A 13,009-nucleotide genomic window follows, 5' to 3' on the forward strand; every position below is an offset into this window, starting at 1 on the left:
TTGCGGCAATTAACAGTCGACGGCGAATAACAAACTGAATTTAATTAATTGCATAACTGCGAGCGGAGGCGGTCCCCACCCCATCCCCCTATTTCCTCCGCTACCTCCTCCCAGCCTTCTCCCCTCCCTCCCTTTCCCCACACTTCTAATCGAAGCGGGGTACATATTGTTGCACCCGTTGCGCTCTGCCCCTCATCAGCCCCACCGGCAATTAATTATAGCATTCCAGGTTAGCCCGGGAATTAATTACGTCCAGAAGTTGGACGCTGGCGAGGGGATCGTTAGAAATCGTCCTTCGTTAGAGTTAGGCGGGCACAGGTCCAGGTAATTATTGATGGCCTGCTATCAGATCGCGCATTGTGCCGATAATGCGAAAGACAAGTTTGAATGAAGCATACAGTCCACATTTGACTTTTTAACAAAAAAACAATGACGAACAATGACGTTGAAACGTGTCAATATGCGAACTAGGATTTTGACATATTTTTTTTTTTTTATCCTTCCAGTAGTAACATTCTTCGTGACATACTTGTTGACGAGACGAGAGAGAGAGAGAGAGAGAGAGAGAAAGAGAGAGAGAGAGAGAGGACAGCGTGATTCGTTCAAGATGATCCTTCCAATTATAATTAACGAAACGAAGATCGGAGAATAAATCGCAAACGAGAAGATCAGCGGTACTCCCTCGCATGTAAACTGGTGGCTTTGCCAGCTTGCCAGCTTTGCTGGGCGCCGCGGAACTCCGCGTTGATGATGATGCGGACCACTTGTTCATCTCTACTCCTTAATCCCCTTCTGCTTGTTAACATAGCGCTCCGCTCCGCCGGCGGGACGTCGCTGGGGGAGACAAAAAGGGATCGTTAGCGCCCGCGGTCGTGAAATATGGGCATACGTGATTGGAGTGGAACATGGTCCAAGTATTCCAGACGACGTCCAACTAATCCGACGTGGATCTTTTTCGAAAGGCAAACTCTCAATGCTTGCTGCTTGCGTCGACGACGATCGAGTAGGCGTATTTCGTTCCCGTTAAGCGCCGCGGTCCTCCGACTCTTCCGAAGCATCCGCACCGCGGAATAATCGCCGATAATCAGCTATTCGCGAGCAACAGGTTTAAAGAACAGGTTTAAACACTGGCGTCCCGTCGTACGTTAAACGTAGTAACGGGCGTAGTCACGAGCGCGATATCGCGTCATTACGCGATGATATTACGCGCCGCCAAATTTCTTTCTCGCTGCGCGTCCGCGTGACAGACGGCGAAGTGGAAAGATAAAAAGAAGAAGAAAAAAGTAGGGGCGGGGGAGGGGGGGGGAGGGAGAGATCCGACGAGACAGACGAGGGTTGCTGCGCGCGAGGGTGGATCGGTTGACACACTGGCGAGGCAATTATTATTGTGAGTGGTTGGCGACGGGACTCCGATGATATTTTATTTAAGAAACAATCGGGTAATAGCTCGCTTCAAGAGGATAGATAACGCCGCCAGCGCGAGGCGGATAGCGGGGGAGGGGGGGGGGAGGGACCCGGCCGGGGAAAAGTTGTGACGGGATAGAGAGAACGAGCTACGAGAAAAGGGAATTACGGAGGAAACAAGTGAGGGATCGGACGAACGGGAGGGAGAAAGATGAGGGGAGGTAAAAGGTGAACTTTGAGACGGGCTGGGTAAGCTCTACATTAGTGAATTACCCGCACGCGCGCGAGTCCCTTGGCGGCGAACGATAAATATAGCGGGGCAATCCGGAAATATTGTTCGAAGGATTCAATAGATGAGATCCGTAAAGAAAATCCACCATCCCGAGAAGAGAAAAAAACCCAAGACTTTTGACGCGGTCTAAATTTGTCTTGAGACACGCTTGGGAGGATGCTCAGTAATGAGCATTAGGTTCCGTTCCAAGGACAAAAAGCATCTGGACAAAAGCCACTGGAATATCTCGCTGTTGCGGCAGTTTCAAATACGCATACGAAACTCGTTGCAGTTTTTCATCTTATTCCTTTTGCGCTCGCGCGATCGGAATCCGCGATTTCGAGATCCATACGAAGCTCGTATCGCGCCTGCGGCGCCCTCGTTGATAACGCCGACGAAAGTAATTCCGATTTATTGTCGAGGAAAAGTAAACGGTGGCGCCATCTAGCGACAAAGTTCGGAAATCTATTAATTCGTCGCTCCGGGCATCGGGACTGATAATCCTAACCTGCGACGATCCTTTTCGAGTATATTTTTTTATCACGGTAAATGGAGACGGACGACGGCAAACACTGCATGCATTACGTCGTGCGCAAGAAGCGGTTCTGCCGCATGACGGTGCGGGAGGGCCGTCGATATTGCGGCGAACATCAGCGGGACGTCGCCGGCTGCCCCGACGAGAGGGTGCCATGTCCGTTGGATCCCACGCAGCAAGTATTCCTTAGAAGTGATTAACTCGCGGTCACCGACAAAATACTATTATACACTGACAATCTTATAGAGAAGTTCACGTAGCTGTTAAAACTAATAGAACAAGCTCGTAATATTAATTTTATGATGTATCATCATCTTTAATGTTCCTTAGACATTTACATACATACATTTAAATATCGGTAATATTTAATTCTATTTAAAACTATATATATATTTATAGTCGGCATCTTTCTCCGTGTTTGGACTATCATAGAAATGATAATTGTAGGAAAGAAAATTGTCGTTTTGTGATAATATAGCGTCATACTTATCTATGAAGCATTTTATATAATAATAATAAATGGTGAATATACGATATAGCGCTCTCTCTCCTCCAGATTTTTCTGTAATTTCATAAATTTGTATATTTTCATACGTAGAATATATTCTGAGAAGGAAAATCGTTTCCTCTTTATGTTTTTCATTTTCAAAGTTTTTTGACGTTGGTAACTTAGAAAATGATAATTTATGACTGCATATTCTCAGCTTTAATTAATTAAAAACAAATTATTTTCGCATAATTTAAATTATAGCAGAAAATAGCTTGTAATTCAAAATTTATATCTTTCTCATTCTTTTTGAGTTAATTAAAGTTCAAATGCCAAGAAAAACTTTTAAAATTAAACGAAAAAAAAATGAAAGTTGAGCGATGAGATTTTCCTTCTCAGAATATATTCTATACATAAAACTGCACAAATGTACAAAATTATAGAAAAATCGGACGAGAGAGAGCATTATACTACATATTCACCAAGCATTTATATAATAAATCATGAATTTAATAACGCATTATTCAAATATTTTATGTAAACAATCACAAATTTATATATTTTCGGATAATGGATAATATCGATGCTCTTCAATTATTTCCTCCTTTGAAATCTCGAATTTGCCCAGGGTTATGCTATCTCTTTGAGTTCGCGACGCGATCAGTCGATCTTTACGCGTATCAATTTGGTTGGCGTTTCCTCTCTTTCTAGCACATGCTATCGCTCGAAGTTGACGAGACACCTAAGTGTGTGTAACGCCAAGCGCAAGTTGGACACGCGACCCGCTTTTGTGATTGAGGGAGCAAATTTGGACGATGAGACTATCGCAATGCCGCTACGCGTGCCGCTATCACAACTCGACGAGTCTGTCGTAGAAACGGTGATAAGGAAGATTCATGCTGCCTACGGTACGGATTAAAGTTGCCTATAATCCCAAAATGTAATTAAGAAATAATTTTCTTTCATGTTTTTTGAATTGATATATATTCAGAAAAGCTATCGGAGTTTCCCCGAGTCATTCTGCAGCACGATGTGCTCAAGGATAAATTGAACGATAAAACCTGCGGCAGTAACGTCAAAAAGCACTTGCTTCAAAATGCGTCTCTGCTGGGACATCTAGAGCGAGCTGGTCTCGTGTGTGATGACACTTGCTTTATCGAATTCGGAGCGGGAAAAGGTAACGTCTTACTTTCGTAGACTTTTGATTTTGATGAAAAAAATTTTGCTTTTTTTGTTTTTTTTTTTTTTTTGTACGATGTACTGTTGCGAATCACTCTGCAAATATTAAATAAAGTTGTGCTTTAAACAGCTCAGCTAACATATTGGTTGGGACAAATTGTAAAGAACAAGTCAAATTCTTGCATCTTGTTAATCGATCGTTCTAGTCACCGACACAAGAACGACAATAAGCTTAAGAGGGAAGAGAGTCATCTCGTAATAAAAAGAATACACGCCGACATTGCCGATTTGCAGCTAAATCAGGTCGCGGAGATCCAGCCGGTCAAGTACAAAGTTGGTATAGCGAAGCATCTCTGTGGTACAGCTACAGGTATACCTGTTTCCCATTGTTGTAGACGCAAAGTCTCAGTTTTATTTTTGTATTACAATGATGGTGCACCTTTCAGATTTGTCGATACGATGTTTGGTGAATTCAATAAAGAACGAGCCCAAGGTCGACGTTCGTGGTCTGGTTCTCGCGTTTTGCTGCCATCACAAATGCGAGTACTCGTCGTACGTGGGCCGAGAGTATCTGCAAGGGTGCGATTTCACTGCGGACGAGTTTCCTGTGTTATGCAGCATAGTCAGTTGGGCGACTTGCCGTTTGAAGAACGACCGATCGGAATTAGATGAACGCGAAGTTACCGGGCGCAAGGCTAAAATCCTACTAAATTGGGGTCGCCTGGTATTCTTAAAGAACGCTGGATTTCAGGCCGAGCTGCTTTACTACACTTCCACCGATGTCTCGTTGGAAAACATGTGCATCGTAGCTACACGAGAATGTTCGTCGTGACTGGGACTATTGCATTCATCTGTCTTATTCTTGTTTTTTTTTTTTTTTTTTCTATACCGATCGTGATGAAATCAAAATAGGCCATTAGACGATAGAAAGCAATAGCAATATGAGATCAAAAATTCAATGAACAAAATTGAAAAGCAAAAGCGTGATAATGCGATATAAAAATTATTCAGGATGAAACATGTCCGTTCGACACAACGATCTAGGAAACCGACATCATTTATCTGTCGATCTGCGTGTTATCTCAGTCATTCTTATTTTTGTGGCTTGCCAATAAATACAATTTTATGTAAATTTATGGTTGGGAATCCATCATCAATAATGTTTGTCACTACTCTGCCAATTCAATCTGCAACCTCAGTTGGTATAATCGACTTCGAACTTACCGGTTTAGTCAACTACTACGAAAAACGCGGCCTGAAGTAGTACGCAAGTCACAGAAAACTCTCCCTACCGTACGGCATGCCCCGCCCAATACGAGTGATCTAACGTCGTTCAAACATTCCAACGCACGTTCGACGCAGACCTGGCACGAGACGATTACTCCTTTTCTCATTACTCAACTTCCGGAGGAAGTGCCGCTGCATCATCGAGACTGGCATCGACTGGCACGAGAAAAGAAGAAAAAAGAAACGCCATTGAGGTATAAAATACGTTCCTGATTTCCATCGGGTTCATACATACGTGCGTAACCTGCCTGCTTTTCGTGACCTACATCGTTATTTACTTCTACTCCGCGTGCATGCGTCTACGCGTGCCGTAATATCGATTAGTAGTGGGTCATCGATCGGTATGATGAAGAGTTGTGTGTACACATTCTGTATGGCGCCACGCCGCGCCACGACGCGCCACGCCTGACTAGCACGCGACCCTCTTACTGCACTGATGGAACTTCCCTCGTTCCCGTTTTTCTTTTACAGAGAGTAAACGCGTGGCCGTTAACGTTGACATGTCCATTCTAGACGAGCGCGACGAGTACCTAAAGAACCCGTACTTCAAGGAGCACGAGTACGGCGACTTCACACCGTTCTATGTCGCGGTCGCCCTCTGCGCCGTCCTGGGTGGATTTCTGTTCATCCTGAACATTGTATTCTGCTGGTGCTCGCGACACAGAGAATACTGGCAGAATCGCCACACTGGTGAGTCCCAAAAACTCATCACATTCGTTCTTCGTATTTAAGTTACTGTATTTTCTTGCGTGTCTGCACGCAATTAATACTGATAGTTTTTCTTATTTTTTAATAGCATATTGTCCTATTGGGATTTAGGCAATAGGTGGATCCAGCCTCTATGGACTGTATTGCCGCACAAAACACCGCCGCTTGACCTTAGCGAGTTAGAGTCTGGTCGTATCAAGTACCCGCAAGTGAGGCACGAAATTGTCCAGTATCACGACTCACAGAGTACCACGCCTCAGCCGCCGGAGTACATGGAGATGCAGAAGCGTGAGAGTGAAATCTAAAGTAGTCAGCAGCATACCAAGTAACACCAAACAGTGTTGGAAAGCATTAGTAGTAAGGTCACCCACACTTAAGGATACATTCAAAGTCAAAAGCTTAATTGAGCCCAATAGAGTCTAATTAGCCCTTTGCACTGTGCAGCTAATTGCATTGTGAAGCCTCTAACTTGGCTATCATTCGCTGAACTTACTGCCAATTGTCATCGTAAGCACATTGCTCTGGTTGTATATTAAGAATAACTCATTTTTTTTTTTTTTACGTAATAGTTTTTACATCAAAGGAACGAGACACCATACTGACAGAGTCAGTTGTTTCAATAGTTGTACTCGGCTAGTTGGAAACAGTCAATAATTTCGGCTAGTGTAGATAATCCTTTACTATGGGTTTGCACGTTTTCTGGCCTGCCACGGCCTGCCTGACTCTTTTCGTAGTTTGCATCATAATCGTGATGCTAAGATACGGTGCACGTCTCTGCAAATTACGACACGAGCCACTACCATCTGATCAGGAATGGGAGAGTAAAGCATATTCCAGGAAACTGTCAGTTTCCATGGCATGAGAACAGGTAGTATTGTCCCAAAAATGTTATACGAAAAAAATATTATACATTTTTCTGAAAAAGAAAGATGCAAGTAAAACTGCCGATTAATGTTTCCATTGATATAAGCTGAACGTAAATAACTTTTAAACTATTTATACTTACTTTTTTGGGACGCGTATATACAGACAATAATATATCGTGTAAGTTAAATGATTTGACATTCCGTCCATTTACTATATATATTATACTAATATATTTTTTTATTGATATAAACGTATGCTTATCATTATTTTTCCTTGAATTAATGCAATTTCCAAGGAATTTTAATAAAATTGAATCGATAGCGTCATTGAAAGAAATTCAATCTTATATCCGTCCATCTCTTTTGATATTATTTAAAGTATTTGGTTTATTCTTTATTAATTATTTGAAACAATTTTCGAAGTATATTGTAATAATGGTGATAACCGAACACTTTTGTAATTTTTGTATCAATACATTTGACAAATAAAACACATGTCATAAAAATCTTTTTACCTTCAAATCTTCATCACTTTACGAAATTAATTATATGACTCCCGATCAACGTGCAATTTGAAACTACATTGCTCTTGTATATATAATATTTTAGTTTTATTGACAACATTGGATTTTTGTTACATGTGTAATGGTTACACAATTACTTTAATAAGTAAGTAGATGCATTATACAATTTTTATAATAGTTTGTAAAGAAAATTACCGATTTCATCGAGCTACGATACATCCAAAATTCAGGAGCTATTCTAAACTATGCGATCTGAATGATGAAACAATGTTAATAATGAAGCAACCGCGCAATCAGCGATTTATACAAGTAGTTTTAACAATCATTTATCTAAACCGTTACGAAACAATTGTCAATCCGTACAACAAATTAGATATCTTTGAAAAATGTACAGTCGAATTTGTTTAATCTTAACGAAACGCGTAGAAAATTTTTTAGCGATCTGTTGTACCAATGAAAAATTGATCAAAGCAACCTATTGCAATTTCTATAGATGTACTAACGAGATTAAACCATCAACAAGATCGACGATTATGAAACTCAACGGTCCGTAATAGAACGGCGATTCGTATGCCTCTAATTATTTTAATTCTAACGAATAAAGTTTTGAACGATTCTCTTACAATATCTAGAATATCTATGGGTTTTTTTGTTCCGAAGGACGCAGAGCACGCAGATAGAAAAAAGATTGTCTCGAAAGAAATTTCGAGAGGGATTTCTTCAGGCAGAACGTTAAACGATTAGAGTATCTTAATCCTTCTGCTTTCAAGATTTAGTCATCGATATGCAGGACTTAATTCGTAATTTGTTAAAACTTGAATTAGAAATCCGATGCGAAATTCCTCCTTTAGAGAAAGAATGCGAATTTTTCCTATCGACGTGCGCATCCTCCTCGAAACGTCCTGCGTAGTTTTATCGAAGGATCTGAAAAATTAGTCTCTAGGTTTACCGACGTATCTTTCTATCATGCTATGTTACAATGCGATTAAAACATGAGGAGCCTCCTGCGAGCTCCACACAGAGAAGTCAAGCACGAAATTCGTTACATTGGTTCTACGTTGTCGTACCTGTTACACATGTTCTACACCGCCGAGATAACTGCGTCGCGTATTTGAGTGTTTCAGGACTGCACAATCGTTGTATCTGTACGATCGTAAAGAGCGCGAGATTCTTATTACGAAAGTGGCATGTAAATTCAAGTATTTCATAAAAAGTGTAGCGATTTCTGGAATGACTTCGGACACGGGTGGTTTCCCTTTCCGAGAAGATTCGTGCGAAATCTCACGTCGTTCGTGCGTCATTCGTCTACGTAATTAGCACGCATTGTAAAATAGATGTAAGGTTCAGGGGAGAGACACATTTAATGCTTCCAACGGCGCGTAACGAGTCGACTTACGTGGCTTGTAGGACCAAGGTTGCGAACTGTTCCCGGTACGTGGTACGACGCCGCTCGTTAAATTGCAGCCTTGCCCGTCGCCCGGAACGCAGCTTCGATCTTGGCAACTCGAGGGGGAGGGAACGACGAACGTCCGGCGGAGGTGAAGTCACCGGTTGGAGGATCAATAGAGACAATAATTAGCGAAGAGCTCATAAGACGGAGATAAATGCTATCCTAATTTATCGATAATATTCGCTTCATGCGATAATGATGATATGCTGTAATACGGGAGCTAGAACTAGGCGCTTGGTGATGACGCGCGCGCGATTCCGCGCGTACGGCGTCCCACAGGGTCTTCGATAAACTCCTCTGGAGGTCCTCTTCCGGGATCCGACGCGTGGAAGAGCTCGAGTCATCGACGCGATGTTCTCGTGCGATGGAGCTGGAGAACCGAGCTTCCGTGGTATATCGAAGATCTCGATGGAGATTTGAGGAAGAAATACCCTCGAAATATTATTATTATATGAAAAATACTCTCTTCCCGGACCTCGTGTCTATCCCTACGCACTCTCACGAGTCTCTCATCCGCTCGTCGCGGGTCGCACTCGCGTGCAGTACCAAACGCGCAAAACAGCTTAATTTCCTCTCACCGACGAGCCCTCCGGTATACACCTAGACTTAGAAACGAGTTTACAATGTGCTTGTATGCAGGGACGAGGGATTTGATTTCCGTGGCGTCGAAAAGATATCCAGATTTATCTCTCTCTCTTTCTCTCTCTCTCTCTCTCTCTCTTTTGCACGCGCGAGCGTGCATGCTTGATGAGACGACGAGTTATTTCAGTTTGATTTTCATGCTCATTGGCGAGTTTCCATATTTGCCAGTTATCACTTGATACATTATTATTATAACGTTAACTGCGAATATTAACATCGGAAGTGACAACGTCCTGCCGAGAGAGGCGCGGAGGATTCCGGAAAAATTCATTAGGCTCGCGCGAACATTCTGTGTACTAAATATATAGATATATTTATATATAGTATACTTCCACATTTTTAATTAATTCCCTCGACAAATGTCATTTTTGATGCGTTCCTTTTTTTTTTTGATCATTTTGATTCATTTTGATTTCACACTTTTTGATTCGCCATGATTTGAAAATGCCATCGGTACGGCACCCTCGAGTATACATCTTCGTTTAAACAGACGAACCTTCGCGACGGCGTAATAATTGTCGGAATATCTCGCGCATGTTACATGACACAGGACACAGTTACTTTGAACACCGAACATTGTATATTTATGTGACAAATCGAATGAAAGCTGTTTAGTATGACAAATATTGTACATGATCTTAAGTGGATCAGCAGCTAAGCCAAAGGGGAATCGCTGCTACTTGTTGTGATAAACAATAATAATATTAATAATATTAATAATAATGTAATATCGCTGCGGGAAGACGAGAGAACAGCTTTGGCGGATGATCTTATCTCCTCTGCGAACCTCCGAAATGGCGGCTGCTTCTAGTCAGGGAGCTCTACGATGTGTGCTACGCTCGTTAATCGAACGACCAGTGGTGCAGATTTTGCAAGAACACGCTGGAAAAAACTAACTCCTGAATCCTTGCAGATCTTCAGATGTATCCGATAATACGAAAGTCATGGAAAAAGTTCCGCGTCAAGAGAGAGATGCTCGGATGTCACGAATTCGTCAAGATTCAATTGCATAAGCTGCATCACTACTGACGATTGGCCGTGTTTAGCTTTCGTCATCTCGAACATGTTACGTATCGGTTCCCAATCGATTCTCCGGTTGATTGCGCGGCTTAACCCTCCAAGATCTCGCCAACGTCCATTTTTAGAATACCTTTATGCGATCAATAACTTCTCCACTCGGGAGAACTCGTTGCAAATTATGTCAATGGGTTAGATAGAAGAGTCTCTCCGACAGCCGTACGCTTAAAACGAATACGATATTTTCCATACGAGCCCGGATCTGTTATTAGATATAATTGATCTCGGGTTTGCTCGGGGATCTAAAAATCGTCGAAACGTTTAAGCTATATAATATTTACGCGTATCTGATATGAAGTATCGCGGCGAGGTGATACAAGGAAATCTCGGAAGGGTTAATAACCGAGTTACTGCCGAGAACAGATGTGATCACCGAAACGTGTTGTGCACTATCCCAGAAGAATTATTAACAGTAATTAACCGACGGCAGCGCGCGCACCTTGAAAAACGGGTTGCAGTCACGTGGCACGTGTCGCTGCGTCCGAAATGCAAATGACTCCTAGGCGGTATGTGTGAGAAACGCTTCGATCGGCGATCGCGATCCGAATTTACGCAATCCTGCCTCGCAATCAATTGGCGATTGGATAAGGGATCGAAAGAAGGTAGGGGGAATCGTGGAGATGAGAGAGTGCGCTTTCGTTGCCCGATTAGAAGAAACGATTGAAGATATCGGCGGATAATTACTGCTTGTTCGATTTCTTGTTCGACCTTTCACCTGGAATCAAAAAAGAAACGAGGGATCACGCTTAAAATTTCCCTCGCCTTCCGTGAGCCGTCCCGCGGCCCTAACGGACATTGACGCCGATTGACCGAACGAGAGGGATTACCTTTGGCAGATTTCTTGGTGTTGGTCTCCGGTTTACACCTCTTGGTGAGCCGTCGCGTCTTCTCGCAGGATGTATCGCTGTTCGCTTTCAGATTATCGATTCTCGTCATCATTTGATTCGCGCATCCGCTCCACGTGCCCTTCTCATATCGACATGCTACAAGCGATGATCCATTAGAAACGTACACATACATCCCCGAACGCGCCTCCCGCGCAGGATGCGAGGTATTAATCGTAAAAACTCACCTTTCTTGCACTTCTTCTGTATAGTCTTGGTCTGTTCGCAGGATTTGTCGCCCTTCTTGAGGTTCAGAGTGCGCGACCGCGTGTTGGTATTCGCATCGCATTCCGACCATTGACCCTTTACGTATCTGCACGACGAGGAGCTGCCGGATGCTGCGTCAGCAGACGTGAAACGTCAATAGAAACAATTGGACGTAACGTCGATCAAGCGAGTAGAGAAAGAGAGAGAGAGAGAGAGAGAGAGAGAGAGAGAGAGAAGGGGGGAAAAAGAGAGAGAAAGAAAGAGTGAGAGGAGGAGGAGGAGGAGAAGGAGGGGAGAGGGAGGGAGAGAGGGACTTTTAAGGTCGATGGGGAACGACTTCTAATTACGCCGTTTATATACGCGTGGTACATATATAGACGGTCTATATTCGCGACCGCTCGATAAAATATAACATCGCGCGATTGTGGAACGGGATAACGGATTAATTACAGAAAGAGGCACTTACTTCGCTCCTTAGTACCGCGCACTGTCCGCACAAGCACCTCCTTGTCATCCTCCTCCCACAGATCAGCTTCCGCTCGCGCGGACGTAAGAATCATCAACAGGGCGACGGCCACGAGAGCCAAACTCCAGCACAGCTTCATTCTGTCGGGAAAGAGGGAAAAGAGAACGATACGTTAAGTACTCTTAATTGCTCAGTCGTTTTTAATTATATCACACAAAGTAGACTAGAGACAACACTAGGAATGAATTGTTCTTCCAGGACGGATATAATATTTCTTTATAAAGATGATGGCGAATTCGATAATCGACGCCACGATACTAACGACTGTTCAGTATCTTCTCGAGCTGGACCAACGGATCGGTTATCAAACGGCGAATCAACGGCGGCGAGCTACCGAGCCGAGAGACGGCTAAGCCTCTCGCATCGATTGCGCTTTGATTCCCTTTTTTTACACATGCATTCGGGCTTCGTTCTCACGAGGCAGTCGGCGAAGCGAAGGATTTCTTTATGGTGGATTTCACGCCGACCGTTAATTAAAGCCGGTCCGTCCATCACTATTAAAGCGGCGTTCCGTCATCGCCGATAACTCATCGCGAGCCACGTCACGAGCGGGCACAAAGGAGGAGGCGCGTCGCGACGTCGACGCCGAGTTCGCGGAATCCCAGTTGGCGTACGTTAACGCGGTTATTAAACTTTTCGGGGGCGATGCGCCCTGTTCTCGTTCACCGTCCGTCGCGATTATTATCTCGATCTCCCGCGATGGTGACAAGTGGCTCTTAACGAGAACCGCAGAGGATAATTAACTCCGGCCGTGACACGCCGCGGGACGGGAGCGCTAAAAATAAAATCTTACGCCACCAGCGAATGTAATTCACGTTTAAATTCTCAGTATCGTCGACCGAGCGGTCGTTCTCGTTTCGACAATCTCGTTGGCGCTTCCGCGATGGCCACGGAAGCTACCCACCGATTTTCGATAACGATAACGAACTCTCAAACGTCGCAGTTTGACAAAAATCTATGCG

At 43.5% G+C, this 13,009-nt stretch overlaps 4 protein-coding genes across 4 annotated transcripts; 3 read left to right on the plus strand and 1 right to left on the minus strand.

Annotated features, from left to right (window-relative positions):
- Positions 1–1,656: 1,656 nt before the first annotated feature.
- LOC105432741 (tRNA:m(4)X modification enzyme TRM13 homolog) lies at positions 1,657–5,008 on the plus strand. The gene is made up of 5 exons (XM_011647684.3): positions 1,657–2,385; positions 3,409–3,605; positions 3,689–3,874; positions 4,007–4,246; positions 4,323–5,008. Exons 1-5 carry the CDS (start codon positions 2,225–2,227, stop codon positions 4,706–4,708), a joined length of 1,170 nt encoding a protein of 389 aa, XP_011645986.3. The 5' UTR covers positions 1,657–2,224; the 3' UTR covers positions 4,709–5,008.
- Positions 5,009–5,212: 204 nt separating this feature from the next.
- On the plus strand, positions 5,213–6,176 carry wrm1 (wurmchen 1 transmembrane protein). The gene is made up of 3 exons (XM_011647685.3): positions 5,213–5,357; positions 5,635–5,853; positions 5,983–6,176. Exons 2-3 carry the CDS (start codon positions 5,664–5,666, stop codon positions 6,174–6,176), a joined length of 384 nt encoding a protein of 127 aa, XP_011645987.1. The 5' UTR covers positions 5,213–5,357; positions 5,635–5,663.
- Positions 6,177–6,553: 377 nt separating this feature from the next.
- Positions 6,554–7,243, plus strand: wrm2 (wurmchen 2 transmembrane micropeptide). The gene has a single exon (XM_089083216.1). It carries the CDS (start codon positions 6,554–6,556, stop codon positions 6,731–6,733), a length of 180 nt encoding a protein of 59 aa, XP_088939342.1. The 3' UTR covers positions 6,734–7,243.
- Positions 7,244–7,326: 83 nt separating this feature from the next.
- On the minus strand, positions 7,327–13,009 carry LOC105432763 (uncharacterized). The gene is made up of 5 exons (XM_089083214.1): positions 12,310–13,009; positions 11,988–12,127; positions 11,503–11,652; positions 11,258–11,413; positions 7,327–11,145 (listed from the first exon to the last, which is right to left on the minus strand). Exons 2-5 carry the CDS (start codon positions 12,124–12,126, stop codon positions 11,111–11,113), a joined length of 480 nt encoding a protein of 159 aa, XP_088939340.1. The 5' UTR covers position 12,127; positions 12,310–13,009; the 3' UTR covers positions 7,327–11,110.

Source organism: Pogonomyrmex barbatus, unplaced genomic scaffold (genome assembly GCF_055798465.1).
Source record: "Pogonomyrmex barbatus isolate J1 unplaced genomic scaffold, ASM5579846v1 scaffold7, whole genome shotgun sequence".
NCBI lineage: Eukaryota > Metazoa > Arthropoda > Insecta > Hymenoptera > Formicidae > Pogonomyrmex > Pogonomyrmex barbatus.

Bases quoted from the DNA above. Each gene is read 5' to 3' on its own strand.
- LOC105432763 (XM_089083214.1), bottom strand. From the start codon at position 12,126: ATGAAGCTGTGCTGGAGTTTGGCTCTCGTGGCCGTCGCCCTGTTGATG. The intron at 11,653-11,987 runs GTAAGTGCCTCT...CTGCTGACGCAG, and splicing joins GCGCGGTACTAAGGAGCGAA to CATCCGGCAGCTCCTCGTCG. The intron at 11,414-11,502 runs GTGAGTTTTTAC...CATCGCTTGTAG, and splicing joins ACAGAAGAAGTGCAAGAAAG to CATGTCGATATGAGAAGGGC.
- wrm1 (XM_011647685.3), top strand. From the start codon at position 5,664: ATGTCCATTCTAGACGAGCGCGACGAGTACCTAAAGAACCCGTACTTC. The intron at 5,854-5,982 runs GTGAGTCCCAAA...ATTGGGATTTAG, and splicing joins CTGGCAGAATCGCCACACTG to GCAATAGGTGGATCCAGCCT.
- wrm2 (XM_089083216.1), top strand. From the start codon at position 6,554: ATGGGTTTGCACGTTTTCTGGCCTGCCACGGCCTGCCTGACTCTTTTC.
- LOC105432741 (XM_011647684.3), top strand. From the start codon at position 2,225: ATGGAGACGGACGACGGCAAACACTGCATGCATTACGTCGTGCGCAAG. The intron at 3,606-3,688 runs GTACGGATTAAA...ATATATATTCAG, and splicing joins GAAGATTCATGCTGCCTACG to AAAAGCTATCGGAGTTTCCC. The intron at 3,875-4,006 runs GTAACGTCTTAC...TGCTTTAAACAG, and splicing joins CGAATTCGGAGCGGGAAAAG to CTCAGCTAACATATTGGTTG.